This window comes from Apis florea, unplaced genomic scaffold (assembly GCF_048593485.1).
Source record: "Apis florea isolate Af1SG1 unplaced genomic scaffold, ASM4859348v1 contig_1794_pilon, whole genome shotgun sequence".
Lineage (NCBI taxonomy): Eukaryota > Metazoa > Arthropoda > Insecta > Hymenoptera > Apidae > Apis > Apis florea.
Window position 1 is genome coordinate 1,870,003 of NW_028256482.1, and position 24,433 is coordinate 1,894,435.

The window sequence follows — 24,433 nt, forward strand, 5'->3', positions numbered from 1 at the left end:
ATTGGCGGTCGCCCCGGGCAACGCATCCGTTCCGGCGTCCAATAGGACGAGGCGAGGGGGGGGACCTCGTGCTGCCGGCCGCCCGAGCGGGGCGGGAAGGGGGCGCTGGTTACAGGCAACAACCCCCTACCACCGGCAACCCCCCTTCTAAACGTTCTCCGCGTTTCCCCCCGCGGAGTCACCGGGATAACTGCATTTCGTGGACAGAATCCCACAAGAACTCACGGCGAGCGGTCGCCCCTCTCTATATAACACGGCCGACTCTCTACCATCGTTTCGGCTTTTTCCTCCACGTAACGCGTTACGTGGCAAGGACCGGACCGGTTGCCAACCGAAGGAAGGGCGCGCGGAGTCATCCTGGACCTCGTCGCTTCCACCTCGTCTTCTATCTACGCCCTTTGTCTTCTTCTTCTTCTTCTTCTTCTTCTTCTTCTTCTTCTTCTTCTTCCTCCTCCGTCTCCGCGTTATCGTCCTCCTATCGGCCAACCCGCCAATCTTTCTTCCCCCGCGCGCGGCTCTTCTCGATCGGGCTTCCCGCACGCGCCATTTCTCGCCAATTATTTCGATATTTCGAATTTTCAAGGACGTGTCTCCGCACTTACTACGTACGTACTCGCCCCACTCGCCACACTCCTCCTCTTGCTCCTGCTCCCTTCCTTCCCTCCCGCCCCCCTCCCCCCTCCCACCCTACCCCCTTCACCCGCCCTCTTCCACTTCTAACCCGCGCCTAATTGCATCGACGGGATAATAAGATTTGAATTTCGAATCGGGGCCACGGTAGCGAGGTAACGTCCGCTCGCGATTAACCAGACCAACGCGCTTCCCCGTTATTATTCCCTCTTCCTGCTCTACGACAAACCACGTGCGTTTTCTTCTTCCTTCTGCTCGAGGAGGTTTTCTTCTCTCTCTCTCTCTGTCTCTCTCTCTCCCTCTCTCTCTCCCTCTCTCTTTCGTTGTTCCCGCGTCGTTGTTCCGGATTCCACGAATATTTTTGGTTAAAAACGTGAGAAACGCATCTGTCGGGCAAAAATTTCGATCGAATTTCTGGGGATCGAAAAGAATCGCGAGGGCTCTGTCGCGACATCTCTGCGAAATGTTACCAAGCGGAAAAAGAGGACAGTGATCTCGTCGATTTGTCGCAAGTAGCAAGAGTAGTAAGAGTTTGGAAGGAAGGAAGGAAGGAAGGAAGGAAGGAAGGAGTTGGAAGGAGTGACAATTTGTATCGGAGTGCATTTTTTGGACGATTTTCCAAGATAATCAAGGATTACGATTATTTTTGCGACTTGTTCGGGGATGAGAAGAGGCTGTGAACGAGATAATTGTTGATAATTGAAGGAGGGATAACTTCGATAATCGAGAGGGAAGAAAGAAAACGAGAGAGAAAGAAAGAAAGAAAGAAAGCAGCAAGGTTAATCGAAATTAAGTGTCGTCGATAATTGTGTTAAAGAAGTGAACATTTCTGAACACGTGTGTAAACAAGTAATGATAACTGTTCGTAAAATTCAAAGTTACATTTTATATCTACGAAGGAATGGTATTCAAGATGGAAGCATATTAATAATTGTAAAGTAGCAGAGAATCGCTCCTTTGCTTTCGAGCAAACGTAAAATCGTTCGTCGAAGTCGCCAGGAAATATCAACGTATTCTCGACACAGTTAAACGCTGTAATAATCGTTCCAGAAACTATTTTTCACAAAAATCGAAATAAGGAAAAAGACTCTTTCATCCCGCTATATTACTCTACAAGATTTAGAAAAACACTTTTCGAAATTTCGAAAACACTCCCCTCATTAAAAAGAAATCAGAAAAATTCTGATGGAGATCTGAGAAAAATTTCCATCGATCACAGGACAAATTGGAAAGGATCGAAACTTGAGGATCGTTTCGAGAAATCAGAAAGGACAAATCAAAAGATCGGTTCCTCCTCTTCAGAGGAACACCATGTCCTGGTAGGTGGTGAAAGAACGCGAGGATCATCCGGTTCGAGAGACCTCAACAAGGTCAACCCGGCATCACCCTGGCTAACGACCTGTCTGGAGGTACCGGGGGTCCCGGTGCAGGCGGCGTCGGTTCCGTCGGGGGCACCTCCGTCGGCGGCGGCGGTGGCGGCGGTTCATCGTTGCCGACGACCGCCCTCAGCCTCGATCATCAGCAGTTCAACATATTCCCGGCGATTTTCAGCAGGCAGTTGAACTTTTCCGCGGCGGCTGCCGCCAACTGCGGCCAGAACAAACTGATGGACGAGTTAAGGCCGAATCTCGGCTTGCTCGGTGTCGGCCTCGTCGAGAACGACACTTTCCACTTGAACCAAGAGAAGAGAAAGTGCAGCAGCACGAGTTCGAACGAGCAAGATTTCAGTCTTTACGGGGTGCACCAAGGCCTCGAGGCTAGCCCGCCGACACCAGCCGCCACGCCAGGAAGGAGCAGTGTCGGGGCTACTTCCACCGTTGGTGAGTATATCTCACGATATATTTCGTTATATTTATCGATTATCGATCGGTCTGCGTATACTGAAATTGCAATTGTTGACTCAATAGCTCAACGAGGCTTGTTTGTGAACTATATTGACTCAAACCCATCCCTCGAATCGAGTGTGCATTACATGTTTAGTATACGATTCGTATCGTATTTTATTATGTTATTCGACACAATCTTAAATACGTTACTAATTGAGATACCAATTTGAGCGATGGGTTTGAGTCAATGGTTCACTCACTATCGAAAGTGATATTAAAACCATGACGTGTTTCAACGGCTCGTATCATTTTATGTTAGCGGATGTTGAAATGTCAATAGCTCAGCCAACGCTGGTGATATAGTGATATAGTGTTCTAGCATCGTGTGAACTATTGGCTCAGACCCATTGCCCATTCGATCGATGCATCATAACGTGTCTCGAGATGTGTATAGCGGCTTTTAGATACACGGCCTGCTCGTCTCGCGTTATTTGCTATCAATCGAATCTATAGATGCTGAAACACGTTCCAATGGTATTGAGTTAAGTGACGGGTTCGAGTCAATAGTTCAACGCTGGAAGTATCATATTGCGATATTTAATATCGAGTTAAATCCAACAAGTTTGCATCATTTTACGTTATTTGACATGTTTTCGAAGAGGTTTGTAGATGTTGAAACACGCTGCAATGAAGATATTGATCTAAGTGATGGGTTCGAGTCAACAGTTCACACGATATTGGAATATTGGAAAGTATACAAGATATTTAACATCGTATTGGCTTAAATCCATCCCTTGAGTCGATATATCAGAGTGTGTGTATAGAGAGTTTTACTTGCATCCTTTATTTTGTGTTATTTGAAATAATTCCAAATTGAAATTCAATAATCAAAAGTGCCACATCTGCCACATCTATCATCTTCGAAATATCTTTGAAATATCTAACATTGTTAATGTTAGAACAATATTTCAATTTCGCAAATCATTAACTTAAACCCATCACTGCCGCGTATCGCAACGTATTTCAATGCTTTAGAGATATATCCAAGATATTTTTTTTGTGACAAGTCAAGTAAGTACAGATAAATAAAAAGGATTAAATCATCTATTTAGTTTAGATTGTGATGTAACGTGACTTAAAATAAATTAAAAAAGGAAAACATCCATTAATGACAAAGAGATATTGCTATGATATTTGTATAATTATTCATATAAAATTACTTTTATTAATTGCTATATATATATATATACGATTAATGGGTTTCGATAGTTGATGAAAATTGCTGAATAATGTTAAGCTTCTAAAACTTTATGAAACGCCAAATGATAAGATATCGATAAAGATTCGAAATATTTTATTAAGTTGTATAATAAAAAAACACGTTCAACAATTGAAAAGGAATGTTTTATCATATCTAATCGAACAACTGTACACGAAAAATATTTAACTGATTAATCGAAAGCAACTGTATGAGAAAAATAAGCATTGCTCGTAGATGATATCCCGAAGAAAGTATTTTCATTCGTTTCACCATAATTATTTGTTGTCTGACAAATAAATGTATATTATTCATCTGATTTATTTAATAACGAAAAAAGAAACTCGATATTATATTTAACCACGTTTTCCATGTGAACTCGATATATACAGTCAGTCACAAAAATCTTTATGTATGCTTAATTAAGTTGTATCATCAAAATTGCAGAAAATTACTATTCGAATAAAACTTTTATAATTGTGTAGATTATAATGGATTATATTGCATGGAGCAACTTTTTTTTTTAGTGGAATATCATCTCGAAAGAATCAACGCTTAAATTGTCTTTTCCATTTTTTTCAAATGTTCAATTTTATAATGATGCGGGAAAGAAGGAGAGATTTTCGATCACTCTGTTGTAAAATATATCCCTAGTTACAATTCAATAATGTTCAAAACATTAGAAAATTTTGAAAACTTTGAACTTTTAATTAGTTTTAACTTCTCAAAATTTTAGATTTTGATAAAAAAGATCACATAACCATAATCTTATTGTTCTCTACAATAAACTTAATCTAACGCAATAAAAACTAATCTAATAATATGCGAAGATTTTTGCAACTAATTGTACATGTATCGAACAAAATCTTGATTTAGAAATTAATGATTTCATAAGAATCAGATTTTATGATTCTTTATCATTTTTTTTCTCGGTTATAATGCATCTGAAAGCAGTAACATATTAGTATATAAAAAAAACAAAATTTTCTCTTTTCATTTTTTTAATTCCGTATATTGCATCGAAAATACAAAGATATTGAATAAATATAAACGTTTGCTAAAAAACTTTGCTAAACATTTATCGCAGTAAATAACAATGATAAAAATCAAGATAGTCTCAAACTTATAATAATAAGCATTTTTTATATTTTTTGTTATAAATATTATATTGTTACTTTTGTAACTATTTGGGCATAAAAAACTAAAAATATTTAATATTTCAAAAATATGTATATATATATATAAATATGTTTATAAAGATTATTATAAAATTATTATAAAGATATTTATAAAAATTATTGATAAATAACGATAAATCTTTTTTTTTTTTAAATTTCGCACTTGTCGAAAATTTCAGGAATTCAGAATTTTTATAGAAAAGTTTTTTTTATAAAAATTTATATATCGAAATTCTAATATTTGGATCTTCACATAGTGGAATTTATTTCTCTTATCTTGATATTAATTTCAAAAACAAATATATTTCGAAAAAAAACCATTCAGTTCAAAGGATTAATACTCTCAAAATAAAATCACAAAGTCATTTTCTTTAAAATTTTCTTAATAATAAATAATAAACTTCACAAATCTTGACATTACTTTTTTTTTTTTTTTTTTTGTAAAATGCATTCAAATGTAAATTTAAAGTTTGCATATGCGTTTCAAAATATGAAGAATTCCTTGTAAGTAAAATGTTAACATAAATAGGAACAATAAATATTAATTGGCCAACTCAATAATATTACCAGAAAATTTTTTGAAATTATTAATGATGTCGAAAATTTTACATATCGATACAAAGGGGATAGATTAAATTACAATCGAGCAACTACACAGAGAAATAATCAAAGTTATAAAGTTCCATTAGATTATCCCATATCAAAATGATTCAAAACTAAACGATTAAACATACCATTGAATAGTTAAGATTTGTTCCACCCTAATTTGCCTGAAGCTAGCTAAATGCATTATATTATATCGTATATTGTACAATATATTGCAATATATATTGTAATTAACTATTTCAACGCCAAATTATTCTGTTTTTCTGTATTATTTTTCCTTCAAAATTCAATATAAACTATAAAAACTTTAAAACGATTGCGTTAAAGGAAGAAAACGATCTTTAACTAGTACAAAAAAATACACAATTGTAATCAGGAAGAATAAACGAAGGAATTATTAATAAAAGTGGATTAAAAATAATCATTTAATTGTAATAATTTTAATCTTGTCTTTCGATGGACAAAAATATCGTTGCTTAACATGGATTAATTTAAAAAAAAAAATGTGAATTTTCATTTCAGAAGGCTTTTTAAAATTTATTTCATACATCTTTGAAAATAAACACATCATTTTACATGATAATAAATAGAAACGCAATCAAATAAAGTCGACGTTGCGATTGGATAAAAAACAAATTCGAAATTTTTTTCAATTGTATCATTTAATTGATCGAACTTATCGAGTCAAGCTTCATCATCAAGTTTTCAAAAACAAAAAGCTACAAGTAATAATCACATTAATATTATTCGCGACAAGTTAATATCAATTAAGAACAAGAAGGCAAAATCTGGACTGTTAAAGTCTCGAGGCGGAAATGGGCAACGTGTCATCTCGATATAGATGAATTTTCCGGTTGTTGAGCCTCGAGTACACGTGTACGTCGACAATACGATCACGGTGTTGACAATGGGGTGAAGGGCTAGACCATATGGTGGTACCTGTTCTATAGGCTATTTTATTATGTGCTTGTAGGATTTAAGAGAGCTTAACACCAAGGGCGTGTTAATGGGGGGTTCCTTCGAATCGTTGCTCCTGTCATTGAAGCGAAAGCGCGCTATATCTTTTATCCTTCTTCCTATAAATTGACAGTGACTTGTACCTAGTGCCGGAACATGGCCCAGCTGTTAGTTTCTGTTAACAAAGTTTGAAAAGTTTTCGGTTTTCAAAGCAACGGTACCGACAGAAATTCTGTGGAAAATAGTAGTAATAGTTTTTAAAATATAAGATGTCGTGGTTAAATGTTAACACGGAGATCCATCGTTGTCCAGATTAGTTGATTGACATATTTTGTCTTTCGTTTAACAGCAAAACACTGGTTCAACGACATGCATGAAATTATATTATAGTTTATAAAAATATTCTATAACTTCATAATTTTTCTATCCTTCTTTATTTTGTACGAAATATAATTTTACAAAAAAAAAAAAAAAAAAAGGAATTCACAAATTATTCTTTTTCTTTTTATTTAAAATTTACTTATAGATAAAAAGACAATATAATTTCATAAAAATGGTGCTCTTAAATCTTTGTTGTTTAAGAATAAGATTTGGCTTTTGTGGAAGGCATTTAGAAAGGAAATGTTATCATAAAAATAATAACATATCTGATCGAAAGATTATTAGTATTTTATCAATAATAATATTATACAAATAATACGTAGTTTACAATAATTAATTCTAAAATAAATAATTTTGAATATAAAACGTATCATATAAAATTGAAAAAAATAATAAAGATTAATTTTAGTTTTATTAATTCAATTTTTCACAGCTATTTCATTAACAAGGAACGTGCAAACTGCAACGTACAAATCGAAACAAACATTTGAAACAGAAGATATAAGATATAAATATAATAAATAAATAAAAAAATAATAAATTTTTCAAGTTATAATATCAGCAATATCACGATTTATTAATATCATTGATATCATTGAAGAAAATTTTGATAGAAAAGAAATTAAAAAATTCTAAAACAAATATATAATCTACATATGATCGAAACACTTAATAAATTTATCTATCTAATACTAAATTAATCTTCGTATGAACATCTTATATAATACAAAAATAATCCATTTGCATAATGCATCACTTCGATCAAAATCAAATTTTTCAATGTCACTCGTTCCAAAAAAAAAAAAAAAAAGATTGAACTCATTAATATTGCTAAATGTCAAATTCGCCTCGAATGAATTTTTAATCCAATTAATCTCTCGTTAAAAGTTAAAACGGTTTCGGTGCTTTTTGTTGTTAAATTCGTAAAACAAGCTTTCGAAACTTTCAAAATTTTTTTCATTAATCCATTCGAGATAAAATCCAAGATTTTCTCCTCCCTCCCCCTCCTCCTCCTAGCCAGAAGTAACATCGAAAGAGAAGAAGAAGAAGAAGAAGAAGAGGAAGAGGAAGAAGAAGAAGAAAAAAAAAGAAAAGAAAAAGAAAATACGAAGTTCAACAGGTGAAATTTTATTATATTTCTGCAGAATCTTATTATTCGGTAATGAATTTCACGCGATGGGTCCAATTTAACCCGCGGAACGTCCCGCGTTTTGTTTCCCCCTTCAAGGTCAGACTTTTTCAGAAACGAGATGAAACCGCCATAGTATTCTAATGCAAATGGAAAACTCTGCAACGTGGACGAGTGGAGAGGGTAGGGAAAAGAAGAAAGATATGATGAGAGAAGGGGGAGAGAGAGAGAGAGAGAGAGAAACGAGGAGGGAAAAATTAATGTCGTTAACCTTCCGTGTTCTCCACGGCATTAAAAGTACTCAAGCGATGGTCTTCCACGCGATTCCCTAGCCCCTTTTTAATACGCGAAATTTCTCTGCTACGGCCTCCATCCCTGTTTTTAAAAAAAAAAAAGAAGATTTTTAAAATGTTACCATACTTTCGAAGGAAATTATTCGAGAATCACTACTTCTTGGATTTCACCGTGCGGTTGATAAAGTTTATTTTCTTATCTCAAAAAATGTTTAGTTTACGTATTTCTTATTGCGGACGATGATGGTAATAAAGTTGCTTTGAAACAGCAGCAAAGAAGCAACGTGAATTCGATGAACAATTCATCGAAAATGAATTTTGAACCGCATGAACGAAAATGGGGATATAATAATTATGATTTAATTCTTCTAATTCAATTAAGGAATGTATATTTTTTTGATGATCTTCATCGTTTTGAATATTTTTATAAAAATATTGGAAAAAATTCTGAGATATTTATTACAGTTTCTAATTTACTCTGCAATTGAATTGTAATTGTGGTTTAAGGCAAATGTTTAAAAAATCGAGGAAAATGAAAAATGGAGTTTATCGATTATATGGCGAAGAGTTAATAATAAAAGCGATTTTTATACATTCGTATAAAAAAAAAATGTTAAGTGGTTTTTTGACATGAAAATAGCGTAGCATCTTCCATTTTTGTTTGATAAATTTAATAAATTTTCTTTAACGGAATATTCGTTGTCTCTGTGATATGGATATAATTACATCTAATTAATTAAATTATTTAATTAAATATAATTAAATGATAAATAAATTCACTTATTTAACAAAAATTTTTACTCGATTTTACAAGTGTGATAAACAACATTCATATTAAAACACTAATTGAAAGAAAATTTAATATCATTTTAATAAAATATGTTCTTAAATAACATTATAACTTCAAGGCACATTTGGACATTGTTACATTGTAAAAATTACTGAGAAAAACAGTCAAATATTAATGTAAATATTTATAAATATAAATAATTTATAAAGTTTGTATTGTATAAAAATATATACATCATTATATATTATTAATCAGCAAGCAAGCATCACTCTTCAGGGATGCAATTTATAATTTACCAATCCAGGGAAGGGAAAAGGTTATAGAGAATGAAGGTGAATACTTTGAGACCTAATCTTGTACCTTGATTTATGTAATAAAATCTTGAATTTGGGGGGGGGGGGGGAAGAAAAGGAGGAAGAACTTATTTGCACACTTAATAATATTTTCATTTCAATTAGCTAATATTAGAGACAAGAAATTCTTAGATATAATATAGAAATGGTATTATAACGTTTCTATCACAAGTACTGGTGGAATAGTTTAACAGACAAACTCGTAATTAGAGGAAAAATCGGTAGATAGAGTTGGAAGCAGAGAAATAGCTTTTCATATTAACTGGAATTCGAGAGCAGATGGCAAAGGAAACAGCTGTGAAGGCTATAGAGAGATCTGCATTATTAGTAATCCTATAGACCGTGTCATTTATTAGCTCGTTCATCTTGTTAAATTCGTCCTTAATTATTTCGAACGTAGCACATTCCAAGCCAGATAACAATCTCATTAAAGATCATTATTTCATTTAGAAAAATTGAGAATATATTGAGGAAAAAATAAAATTCAATTTTAACGTAAATTTTTATCCCCTTAAAAATGAATATTCGTTACATTATAAAGATAAGCAGTAGTGTATTATTTTGTTTTTCCTTCACATGATAAGTTTTATCAATTTTAAATTGTAATATCTCTTAAATTAATAAGATTGCTTAGGATTATTTTTTTTTTTAATAGAATTACGTAATTCCATTTAAAAAATTAAAATTGATCTTCTCTATGATCTTTAATGTCAAGAAAAAGAAACTATAATATATTTCCTTACACTAAATAATTTTTGAAAGGAAAAAATTCTTTTTATATTGTTTTAAATTTATTATAAAATATACTGTGTCGTATAGAAGAAAGTAGAAATATAAGATCTTTATTTTATTTTTTAGTATAAAAAAGATCAAAGTAATAAATAAATAAAAAAATTAAAGATTTGAAGAATTTTGTATGTTGCATAGACATAAATATTATAGATCTTATATGAAAAACTTTTGATTTTTTCAAAAAAAAAAAAAGACAAAATCGTATTATAATAAATTTTATATTAATATGACAATGTTATTTTTAAGGGAAACAAGTTATAAAATAACAATGTTAAATCATTATACATATAATAGGATTTTATTGAAGTAAAAACATAAATATAATCAATTCAACAAAATTGCAATTAAACAATTTATTTTATTTTGCAATAAGCCATGTGTAAATTAATATTTTCAGGACCCGTAGAATACAATGACGAGCCCATTATTATCATGATAAACACTACATCTATGAATTTCAGTCACTTCAGTTCTTTCATAATCGAAAATACGAATACTTCAAATCTTTATTAATATAATTAAAACTACTATTATATATGTAATTTAAAAAATATTAAATGAAACACAAAATTACCATCGAATAAAATAAAAAATAGCTATCAACAACAACGATTACAACTATGAGAAAATGTTTTAATCGTTACAATATTAAATAATTTTAATTATATCATAATATGAACAAATGCTTCGTTAATAATATAAAAATCACAAAATAAGCTTGAATAAATTTCACTTTCTAAACGTGCATCATGAATAAAAGAAAAATAATTATCTAATCAACAATTTCAAAATCTTAACGTCTCGTGTCCTGTCCACTGTCCATTCATATATAGGGCGTTATATATTGAGAAATACTTTCCCAGATATTTTCATCCTCTATGATAATTATACCCTCAATCGCCTCGATCCCTCGTTCTAACAAGGGATCTATATAAAATAAACGAGGGTCAACGTTATAACGGTTTAGCTAACTAAGAAAGATCAGAAGATCATAATAACGGGGGAAGATGCCCCCGTCTTCACGATGAACTTGACCGAGTTTCGCTGTTCACCGGGTAACGGGGCAAGGTATGTAAAGTGGACAGCATTCATCCTTGAACATTGAATCAGCATGTAACATGATTAGGTCATTAACGCCCTAACCAAGTTAGCATAGTGCGAGGGACTTCGCTCGCCGCCGTTACCCACCGTACGTTCGTATGTTCGTTCATAAAGCCGATACAACCAAGACGAACGTGCACTTCTGTATCGGGATACCATAACAGCGACAGTGTAACAAACGATCCGATGAATGGGCCGATCTTTCTTACGATTCGCACGGTTTTTCCTTCCGATTTCCAATGAATCGACGGCGACCGGAGGATCTGGATCTCTTTAATACATCCTATTGTATTGCTGTCAGTCGTACGAGTATTAATGGATCAGATATTAAAATTTGGTGTTTGGTTTCAGCTTTTTAAAAAGTTGTTCTTAACGAAACTTTGCGAGCAGAGCACGAATAAATGCAGCAATTTCTTTTTATCAAAGTTAAAGTTAAGTATTTTTTTTTTTTTTTTTTTTTTATATTCCTTTGTAATGCAATTCTTTATGATGGATATTTTAAATTATTTAAAGTATTTAGTTTTTAATCAATTTGTTGTGAAGAACGTTCGGATGAAATTATATTTCTATGTCAAAATTGAAGAGGGAGTGAAAGGTTTCTAGGTTCGATAAAAAATTTTATTTTATAATTCGTTCATTTTATATATACAATAAAAAAATTTCAATAAAAATTTTTCAATAAGATGAATTTCCTTTTAATATAGGATATAAATATTTTTGAGATTGATTGTATATATTTGCTGTTTGTGTAAAGTGTTTTACTGTTTTTCAATTGTTTGGATGAATTTAACAAATGTTTTGAATTAATAATAATAATAAATTTAATTGCGTCAAGTGTGAACAATTGGTGATGAAAAAATTCCAAAGATACTTTATTTTTAGTGAATTTGAAATTTATTGTATTTTATTTGAAATTCGAAAAGCATATTATTACATGATATATTAATTATTGATTTATATTATTTATTATATTATTATTATTATATTATATATTACTTTAGTCAAAATAAATGCAGAATGTATAAAAATAAAATTTTAAAAATTGATATACAAGATGTGTTATATATAAATGATCCATGCAATTCTCTCTTAAACTACTTATTTTTGAAAGAAATATTTTTGATACAAATGGAAATTGTCCTGTTTTGAAGAGAAAACATCTCAATAATCACAAATCTTATCTTAAATGTCTTCCAGATTTCAATTTTTGTTTTTCCTTTTTACGGAATCGTATGCATTGCTATTTTTATATTTAGTTATGTTTTGAATTCTTGTTTTTTCAAAACGAAACGATTTTAACTTAATACTCTTAAATAAATATATTACAATTTAATAATTTTTGAATTATTGTTTTTTAATGTCAAAATCTGATACATCCGATTTTTTTGATTAATATATAAGAGTAATAGTTTAATCCATTATAGTTTAATTATATGTATAGTTAAAACGTTATGTCATTACAAAAAACCACAATATTTTTAAGAAATTTATTATTTGTTTGTTATATTGTTTTAATTCGAAATTCAATAAATTTATCTATATTATTGCAAATATAATATCTTGGATTTTTTATCAATAAATATTTGCAAATCGAATTGGAATTTTTCAAATTATTTCTCATTATTTACTTTTTTTTAAATGTGAATTATTAGGAAATTTATTCATTCCTTTTATTTAATTTAAATCGTTTATTAAAAAAATCAAAATGTTAATTAATGCGATTTACAGTTTGCATTATTTATTAAAAAAAATTATGAAGAAATATTTGTTTTTTGCATTTCAAATTTTACGATTTATATAATATTACGTAAATATTTTTTAAAATTATTTCATCCACAAAAGTCGAAAATATAATTTTCTGTTTCAACTTTCTTATTGTTTTTGCTTTCCTAGAAATTAAAAAAATAAATTGACTATTTAAAAATGTTCAATGAAAAATATTGCAAATTTCAGCTAACTTTACATTTGATGAATAAAAATTTAGTTCAAGAATGGAGAATTATTTTAAAAATATATCGTCCTTATCGTCTCTAAAAAAACATTCTATCAAAAGATTCTATAAACTTATTTTCGTATCTACAATTAACCAATCAAACGTATCACTTATTGAAAAGAAGCCAATGGAACAATTTCAAATATCGCAAACATGAAAATCATTAATAGTGAATAGAGAATGAATCATAATGATTATAACTTCCTGCCAATATTCTGAAATATTTGTTCCATTAACAATATCCATTTAAATAATATCCAGGAAGAGATATAGATAAAGAAAAATCCATTTTAATTGCTTTCCTCTATAAGTATAGATCTATGATGCTTAGAATAGATTAAAAACTAATTGACATCTGATTTCTTTTTAATTCCAGGCGCGGAAGGAGCGTTTAAGAAACTAAAACCTGACCCCTGTGCTTCGAGTCCTCACATAGGTCATACGCCAACCACCGCCAGTTGTCCAACACCTGCTCGACGACGGCACAGGACCACATTTACACAGGTTTGTTCTTGAAAACGTTTTAAAATTTTTAATTTTGCGATCTTTGAATTACGAAAATTTTCCAATTTTTCGATAAAATTGAAACTTTACAACACAATTTTAATTTTTATACCAACTTTCGCGTTTGTTTTGTTTTGTCCATCGATTTTTCAAAAATCTACTTACCCAATACGATTATTTCAAGTTGTAAAGATAATAATAGCGATAATAATTTGACGTATACTCATAAACAGTCTGAATTATTCTGAAGAATTAGAATTACAAGAAAGAGATAATAGATTTAAATATTCAGCAAATAATTTAACGTGTATATTTCATATTCATTATTATAATAAACAAGATGTTAATACATTTGTGGTATGTTTTTGGAAAGAAAATTGATTCTTGAGAAGCGAGAATAAACATAAAAGTTGATATACAAAAATAGTTTGTTAAATTATAAAGCATTGTTTTAAATTCGTTACTCATAGTAACGTTAATCGATATCGATATTTTCAACACATATATAATAACAAAATGTTTTTTTTTTTTAATTTTTTCATTACAAATTCAGATGAAAAAGTTGTAAAAATCTTCGATCTTTATCCACTTTTATTTCCTTCGTGATTCAATTAAAAAATTACAAATTTATTTTTATCTAGTATTAACTAATCACTAATTTTTAATTTTTCAAAAAAGTTCAAGTCGTTTTATCCAATTTTAAAATTACTCCATTTTAGACTTAATTCGTTATTTGTTTCTTATATTTATGAATATCAACACGAGTTGATATGAATTTTTTCATTACGAGTTTAATCATTGCTAATTCGATTATAGATTAATTTGAATTTTTTTTTTTTTTTTTGCTGCTTATACCAATAGTTTGAGACGTTTCAAAAATTGTTCATCTTCATGAAAAATGATTTTTGAATTCAATCAAATCCAAAAACATCCCGAAATGACAAATTTGAATCAAAAATTTTGCTTTAACGACACGAATATAATATATTCGTTATTGAGACAATTGAAATTCGCGAGATGAGATGAAATAGAGATCGCTCTGTCTTCGTTGCATTCTCTGCCTCTTTTTATCCATAAAAACTTAATAAAATAAACCGACATTTCCGTACACACAAATTTCATACTTATTTTGATCGATCCTTCAAAGATATTCCACGAATACGAATCAACTTACTTGTGCACGTATATTTTATATTTATTTTAACATTTTCTACTTCGAATTGTTAAACAAAGAATTGTTGAATTTTATAGAAATTTTTCTATAAATTTCTAAAGCTATTTAAATAATGTGATCTAGAGTTAGCGTGTTCGCCATAGATCTGAAGAAAGAAATTCTTACGATATTAGAAGCGAGCCGTCTTTACTTTCTCTCAATAATAATAATTTTATACGAATGATTGTGATTTGGAGAAATTTTTTGAAAAAAAAAAGACCTTGGCTCTCAGAATATGATACGATATTTTCTTCCAACCACGTTCAATTATTGTTACGGTTCTCGATAGAGGGATTATTTACGGATAAACTCGTTGCACACTTTTTCGATTACCTCGATACGAGTTCTTTCGCTATAGCGGCCAAATTTCCTGCCGGATAGTTCAGATCGCCTTCACTACGGCCTTCCCAATTGTTTCGCAGGAGCAGCTGGCAGAATTGGAATCGGCATTCGCAAAATCTCATTATCCAGACATATACTGCAGGGAGGAATTGGCAAGGTCCACCAAATTGAACGAAGCTAGAATTCAGGTGAGTATCGTACTTTTTCTAACCCAAGAAATAGCAGACATGAGAACTTGTTTCGTTTCTATCTTCTTCTAATCCGTTATTAACCTCGAAGGTTGATAATAACACTCATTCAACACCGATATTTTTGATAGGATATTCTTTTAGAAATGAGATTACGTATAACTGGAGAAATAAATATTTCAGAATACATTTTAAAATCATATAGAATATTATATTAGAATAATATTATTGAATTTATTATTCTAGTTGAGAGAAATATATATTTGACACATCCAGCTTTCTCTCATAATAAATTAAATAATGATGAAATTTAATATTAAAAGGATAGTTTTCATCGATTCTATCGTCATTGGTCACTTTTGTTTGAACATTGAACAAAGATTATAAGAGAAAATTATTGTCAATCAATCGCTCGTGGAAACGAATGGGCTAATAATTTTTCTACTTCTTTGAATTTTTTATTTCCTTTCGAAAATTGTTTCGAAACAGCTTATCTTAGGAAGGATGGAAATTATACTTGTACGACAAATTTCGTTGAATATATTTTTCCTTATTTTCCCAACAAGCTTCTGCATGCTGTTTCTCCAAAACTTTGTGTACAGATATATTCCATACCTATCTTTTTGGCCATGAGTCATGCAATAATTGAATAAAAGACGCATGTAGGGTGACAAAATGAAATTACGCGCGCAAATGTCGATCCAAGATACCCTCGAGTCTTTCGAGGGTTGGAGAGTCGATCAATGGAAATGGAGGCGTTTCGAATAAACTTTCTGATATTCACAGAAAAGTGGCGAATACAAAATTATCCGTACCGATGATAAGCATTGTTCTTTAATATCTTCGAAAAAAGAATTTCTATTTTTATTATTAATTAAGAAGGAATTGTTATTTGTTTTTATTATCTTAACACTTTAGCAAAGAACGATTATAGTTAATTATTTCTGTGTTCCTCTATCTTCAGATCAGAAAAATTGATGTATCATTTCTTGGCTTCAAAATTCAAAATTGAGACGTGTGTTTTCTCGTCTATCTAAAATGGCGAGCATATGAATAGAAAAAACATTTTATTGAAAATTTTATTTCTGTTTGTATAATACAGAAGGAAATACAGAATATAATTTCAGAATTATTCTTACTTTTATTCTTGCTATATGCCTATGCAAGTATTCATGGATGAGATCCATTAGTTTATAAAAATAACGAAGTTTAAAAAAGAGTTGTTTAATGTTATTTAGTAAATGTAAATTATGCTAATGCTTTTATTTTTCTATTTTTTTTTTTTTCAAAACAGTCGAAGCAAATTAATAGAAAAAAAAAAAACTGTTGCTATATGACGAATTCTAATGGTATTTTTCTAGTCAACATTAAATTTTACGATTGATAAATTGATTTTAATTATTTTAAATAGTAAAATATTATAATTTTCAACAATTACTTTTGTTAAATTGGTTATCAATTAATTTTTCTCTTGAGACAAAGAAAGACAGAAATAAATTATTTTTTTTACTTCTTCTTGCTTGAAAATAGTTCTTTTAATAACAACAAACGTTTACGTAATTATTATTGTTTCTTACTAATATCACGCGTTTACTACAATTTATTCAATAATAAAATTGTTTAAAAAATTTTTCAATTTAGAAAATAAACATTATCCACAAACAATTAATTCTTTGATTTGTTATTTTTCCAAAATTGAAACTTTACTTCAAATTCAATTGAAATACATTACCTATCAAATATTTAATTTAATCTTCCAAATATTCGCATTATTTAAAATTGTTTCACCAAACAAACAAACAACTCGATTGAAATTTATCAAACAATGAATACCTTTATTTAAAATTATTATTCTCATTAAATTCGAAACGACGACATCGTTAAGAAGAATTTTCTTCGAAGCAAAGTTTGGGGGGAAAAATGGGCCCATATAAACGAATGCATCGTCATTTTTCCAAAATTGAAAAGACTTTACTTCAAATTCAATTGAAACACACTATCTATCCCTATATTTAATCTAATCTTCCAAATACTGTTTCAAATTATTTCATCAAACGAACAAACAGCATAACCTCGATTAAAATTACTATTTTCATTAAATTATCTATCCGAAGCCTAAAATGACGGCATTATTCGGTTAATTTTCTTCGAGGCAAAGAAACGCGATAGATTCGAGGTGGCGGTGGCGGTTTTTGGCAACGTTAAAGAAACGAAGGCAACAGTTAGGATCCAACCTAACTGCAGAATCACTCGGGTGGACCCCGAATCCTGAGCGGTACATATTAAAACAGCCAGTGCGTTTCGCTCTTTTGATATATAATGCAGGACGGTGTTGTTCGAGTTAAAAGCCCAGGAACCGCGGTGACTTAACCCTGTTAAACTGCGATGCCAAGTAAAACGCGGTTTGCTTTGCTTTTACTCGTTGGTTATAATCCATGCACAAAGTGTCCGGCCAGGAAATGGCTTCACCAATGCGGCCCAGACTTTCGAACGCGTTCGTTTCCAACCCTCAAATGGCACAAGTATCCGCCGCTCTTCAATGTCGTTTTTTCAAGTCATTAACTTTTGAAACCGTCGAAAACCCCCGCGTTGCGACTAATTTCTTGGTTTTTCCATCGAGTCACCCGTTTTTCACCCGCCGAGAAATTCTCGTTCGCGGTATTAACGTTGAATAAGAGAAATCGTTTCGTTAAGGAAACGAGATTCGTGTGTACCACGGTGGTGATTTATTGGAAAATTTCGACGATTTGTTACGATGCAACTATGAATGGATGTTATTGTATAACTGATATTGCTGTTGCACGTTCATAATTGTGAAAGAAATATGGCATCTGTGATATCGGAGACTCACCATCATTGGCTTTAATATTTTCTTCAACGTGTTAACACGATTTCCATATAACACGGAACGAATTAATTGTGTACACGCATTGTTTGAAACGATACATGCAATAATCTTCTATGTTATTCATTTTTGAAAAAAATGAATTTCAAATTGAAAATTGCTTTGTTTCGAGAAGAAGATATCATCTGTTTATCGGATCAGTCACAATCTAAGTAGATGTGCTTTTCAAATTATTTTTTCGGTAGAAAATTTCGCACAACACAATTTCATGGAGATCAATTTTTTACGGTAGAATATTAAAAAATTTGAACCTTTTTGTAATTTTTTTTGTAATTTCCTCTGTTTCACATCATTATTTAAAAACGGCTTGAAAGGATCATTTATATAGGGAAAAATATCAATATATTTGTGCAAAAAATCTTTAAAAATCTTTAAATTGATTTAAAAAAATCTAGTTAATCTTAGATTAGAATTAAATGTTTAGATAGTAGAATTTTATAATAAAAATCATTATAATTTGCTCTCGGTTCATCGATCTTTCAATGCTTAAAAAAATCTCTTATTCCTATATATTCCAAAAAAACCACAAAACTGTACCCTCTTCTTTTTAACAAACAAATAATTGTTAACACGTTACAAATTATTCATCTACTTATAAATTCAGTTGTATTTACAAAACGTCTCTTACAAAATTAAATTTATCGCATCTATTCGAAGGACGAAAAATGAATTGTGAAAATTCGCACGAAAAGATCTATTATCGAATAATATTAAAAAGATCTCTCTCTCTCTCTCTCTGTTTTTCTCTTTTTTATCGATAATATTCCACGCCACGGAATTCTCTTTAAAAGCTCCCGCGCCAGCTACGGCATTTTGTATTTCGAAAGATGGCGACACGCGGAGGACACAAGGGTGGTGTTGGATGAAAGAGAAATAGGGTAGGGAACGGCGGCGGTGGCAAAGTTGAGATGAGTTGGGGTGGCGGCGGGTGGCGCTGTACCGGAGGCTGCCATTATATCTGAGCCGCCATTTTAAATTGAATTTTCTCCACCCTAGATAGATCTGAAACGTCTCGGCCTTGCCGAGGAGGTTCTTCCTCCTCCTCCTCCTCCTCCTCGTTGCGCGACGCCGAGGGGTAAGAAGATGGGGAAAAGTAAGAGGGAAACCCCCCTCTCCCCATATCCCTATCTTTTTCTTATCTCTCCGGCCCCTGTTTAGCGATGGATATCACACACTTTCCCTATCCTCACTCACACCAGAATTTCCCCTAACGAGGAACAAACTAAAACGCGCGGGAATGTAAGTAGGGAAGTTGATTGCGTGCAATTTCAATGCCGTTTTGAATTCGCGGCTGGTTGATTCGGAATCGAGTATAATGGATTCCTCGTGGATTATTGTTCGATTTCAATCGAATTATTTCTCGATGAACGATCGGGGAAACATAGGATATAATAATAATAATAATAAATTAGGATTACTCTGCAAATTTTCTTTTTGTTTCTGTTGTTTTTCTTTCTAATGAAATTTATTGTGAACTGGAAGTTTGATTTACAAGTAATGAATAATCAATTTGTTGATTAGATATCTTAGTATTTTTTTAATAGAAGTGTTTACATATGAGAATGAAGTTGTTGTATGCGATAGTGTAAAAATAGTGTAAAAATAGAAGGGGAAATGGAACAGTGTAAGTAATGTTGAAAAATTGAATAATCTTAATTTCTTTCTAAACTGGAAGGAGGTGTAATGATTATTCATTATGCACAATAATATTCAATATTTATTAATATTAATATAATATAATTTATTATTAATTTTGTTTTCTTAATTATGTTGAAAAATAATAATTGAAACTGAACTTTAATTCTAAATTCTATCAGATCTCACTTTATTAATTTCAGAATTTTATTAATCCTAGGATTATTATCCTTTCAATATAGAAAATCTTTTCTTGATTTATTCTTATTGCTTTTTCAGAAATTTCAACAGTCAGAGTTTTTATTAGAAGGGCTATTAGAAATTAATTTCGTATCTTTTTAATATAAAATTATTATTTATTTAAAAAACATCGTATTACTTTTATTTTTTTTTGTTCCATCTTTCAGATAATGATTTTGAATAATGACAAAATAAATATAATAATAATTGTGAAATAACAAACTCGAAATGCTTTCTTGCACCTTTTTTTTAATAATTAAAAGCAATCTGTCAAATAATAAAATTTGAAAATATATTAATAACAGTGAAATAAAAATTAAATTAGAAGAATCGATTCAAGAAGAATTTTTTTGACTCAAAGAAAAATTTGATTTTAACTTCCCGTCGTCATTTTTTTTGTTTTAATAAGAAATTTTGGTTACGTAATAAATTAATGAAGTTTTTAATGAAGTTTTACTCGAAGTTTTCTTTTTTTTGGTGCGCAAAAAACAATAATAAAACAATTCCTTCACAATTTTAATACAATTTTAATTTATAATCAAACTGTCACATAATTCCATGATTTTTAAATAATTAAATTTATGAGCAAAGTCTAATTATGCGATCATATTTTTTTTTTGTAATTAAACGTAAGTAATTTAAAAAGAGTAAAAATTCAAAAATTAAATAATTTCATAATTTTAAATTTTTTTAATGTTATATTACACGAGATTAACCTTTTCCAAAATTCATTGAAGCAATTTTAAAAACAGAGATAATATCTATGATAATGATAATAATAAAAAAAAAGGGGGGGAAGGGGGGGGGAGAGAGCACCGTGGTAAGAGAATAATTCTCGAATCACCGCACAAGAAATCCTATTACGTCGAGGAAAAAGAAAGGTGAATCCGAGCCCCAATATTGAGTTAGCTAAGTTTTCATTCGACCTTTTTACTTCGATTCGACTTCCGATCGAAGCCTACCTAGTGGGCGTTTTACGAGAAAATTGACGTCCAATGTAAGAGGAAATAAGAAAAACTGAGGGACGAAATAAAAATTGTCTTCGCGTATTCCTCCCCTTTTTCGTGTCGTGCAATACGATTTTCACGTTTGATGCATTTGACGGATGAACGAACAAAATTTATTATTTTTAGAAGAATAATAATGTTATGCGTAGATCGTACTAAAAAGATGGATTAATCGAAGGCAATTTCAAACAATGAATATTTTTTTCCTTGCAGAAATTTTTATCTATTAACAAAAAAATATCGACCAATCATTGGAATGCGTAAAGTTGTCAAATCGCGACAATAAAATCGTCGTCGATCGAACAAACAAATTTAACATCATTGCATTGAAGCAAAATGTATTGAATATTTATTGGACGAAATTATATCGGATTACATTTTATTGGCAAACAATGAATAAACTAATTCGTATATATTATATTATCTAAGGTTCGATGCGATATTATTTTCAAAATTTAAAAAATTTTATTTTGTAAAAAATATAAATACATCCTAGAATTAATATATAGATTTATGTACTTTTTGAAATAATTTTCTGCCTTAATCTTTTCAAGATAATATATTTGTCCAATAATAGCTAATATATCTTAAAGTATTTTATTACAATAATTATTGATACCATTGCGAAATAAAAACCTTAAATGATGATAATAAATGAGATTATATATTTTATTTTGAAAATTGGCTTTCATTTTCTTTTAACTTATTTATGTAAAGTAAATTATCTTCAATAATAATTGTCATTAGATAGCCATATAAACGCAACATTGCTGTAAATATTAATATTGCAAACACATTTTTTAATAGACATTTTGATAATAATAAACAAGACAATGATTTTTTATTGAAAATTCCTTATAGTTTACTTATAATTACTCTCGATATTAACTGATGATTATAATCATTTTTAATCAGCTGTTCGATCTCGATCATAAATTTTCACTATCACAAAACGCTCAAATAAACGATTGTTATTAGAAAGAATAAAAATTAGAAAGAAAGAAATACATATATGGGATACAAGTGATTTTTTTCTTTATATGTTTATTAAGTAGAATTTTTTATCGGATCTTAAAAATTTACGACACTTTGATGAATTATTTAACACGTTACTTTTGACCCCACTTGTAACTTTTTACCCCACTTTTACCCTATTAGAATTTGGAATTTCGAAGAATATTGAATCAGTTAGTTTGTAGTTTAATTTTGCGTTTAGGATTAAAAGTTGGCATATAAATTCCCCAGATTTAATATCTCTAGATTATTTGTACAAAATTATTACGTTAAATTTGTAATGAGATGCCTAATATAAAAATATAGAATATATCCGAGAAACTTTACAAATTATTAATTTGATCGATCCAAATAAGGTTTGAGATATGAAAATATTAAAGAAATGTAATAAATACAATTCCATTGTGAAAAATTATGCAAAAATAAGATAAAAGATTTATCTATTTAAGAACACGTAATCTACGCTCAAAATCATTGAAATAATTTATTCTATTCCTTCAAAATTATATATTAATTTTCAACCTTGACTTTTCGATTTTCAACAATTTTTAACGAAACCCACAAAAGAATCCTAATATGATACATTTGGTTTACTGGATTTATTAAAAAAAAAGGAAAAAAGATAAACGACAAGAAAGAAAGAAAGAAAGTAGTAAGTACTTAGATATATTTTCTTACAGAAAGTAATCCATTATCTCTGGATCCATTTTCTCTTCTCTATAGATAGGTTAGCTATCAGAGTGCACGATATTCTCTTAGGTATACAGAAGGATAGTTTTCTCGGTCGTGGTCCTCAAAGTAGCAGACATTTTGAGCTGTTCTCCCCTTGAGAGAAAGATGGAGAGAGAGCTGCACTTTCGCTACTCTCCCCGTTCTATCTTTCTCTATCGGGGAACATAGCTGGAGGGAGGAGGGTTGGAGAGCACGGTTATTGAATTACGAACTCTTAGCTTTCCAGTTCTTGCAGGGTACGCGCCTTAAGGGATGCGCGCAAGTATGTTCGCAAAAAGCTCTTTCAGAGGAGTTGTAAATAAAAGGAGTCATCCACTTTTACAGAATCTAGTCGGTTAAATGCATCTTATATATATATGTATGTGTAATTTTTTTCATCTGCAAATTTTCAAAGGACTTGAACACAAGAGTTTCGATTGTTGAAAATGAAGTGACATTGATTTCAGAAATTCGTTAGAACCATTTAATAAAAATAAGCGGATAAATATATCGTTAAATTAAAACTTGAAACTGAAATGGGTGAATACAATTTTACGATTAATTAATTGTTTTATCATAAAGAAGCAAATTTTTATACGAACTCTTCGATAAGAAATTTCTGAAAGATATTTATCGAAAGAAACAATCTTTCATTGGTGAATAATTGACGATAATATAAATAAAAAAAAAAAAACGAAGGAATTATTAATAGCGATCAATTAAATTAATCAAATCGTATTAAATTTAACTTTGTTTCAATGGACAAGATAGATAGTGTAGATAGAATTTGTTAGATCAAACTTAGTTAATATTATTTTCAATGAAGCTATAGTATAAAAATTCATTTCATTTTTATTTTTATAATTTTAATGCAGTTTTGATTTTTAAATGTTATCATTTAATTTTTATATTTTTTCCCTTTTCAAACGGTTACGATTTTTATTAGGAAAAGAAGAAATTAGTCAGAGGAAAAAATGTTATGAGATTATTTCTGTAGTACAATTACGATGAGATGATTTTCGTAATACAATTAGATGTAAGAAGAAAAAGTAGACATATATCCTTTTATACTTTTTAACGATCAACCTTGAAATAATTATAAATAAAAAAGGAGAAAAATAACTTTAAAAAATTTTGTACAATTTTAACAAATTCATTTCTGAATTTTCTATTTCTTTTAAATTAAGACGAAATCGTACAAAAATTCGGATTTATATGGGATAGCATAACTTTTAAGATAGATAAGTTAATAAAATAAAATATTAATAATAAATTTTTAATAAAAATAAGAGAATCAAATAGAATAATATTTTATTTTATAATTATATTCGAGCCATTCGACTTATACAGATATTATACATATAGATCAAAGCTTGTTGATTCATAT

General features: G+C 30.1%; 1 protein-coding gene across 2 annotated transcripts in view; it reads left to right on the forward strand.

Moving 5' to 3' along the window:
• The first annotated feature begins 2,236 nt into the window (after positions 1 to 2,236).
• LOC100867696 (homeobox protein unc-42) overlaps positions 2,237 to 24,433 on the forward strand; it is a 37,495-nt gene continuing 15,298 nt past the window's right edge. For both annotated transcript variants that reach the window (XR_015293416.1, XM_012488549.3), the window contains exons 1-3: positions 2,237 to 2,450; positions 13,664 to 13,791; positions 15,427 to 15,534. Coding sequence is in view for 1 of the 2 variants with exons in the window: in XM_012488549.3 (XP_012344003.1) it covers positions 2,237 to 2,450; positions 13,664 to 13,791; positions 15,427 to 15,534 (450 nt within the window). In the remaining variant the exon portion in view is untranslated. The remainder of the gene's footprint in view (positions 2,451 to 13,663; positions 13,792 to 15,426; positions 15,535 to 24,433) is intronic.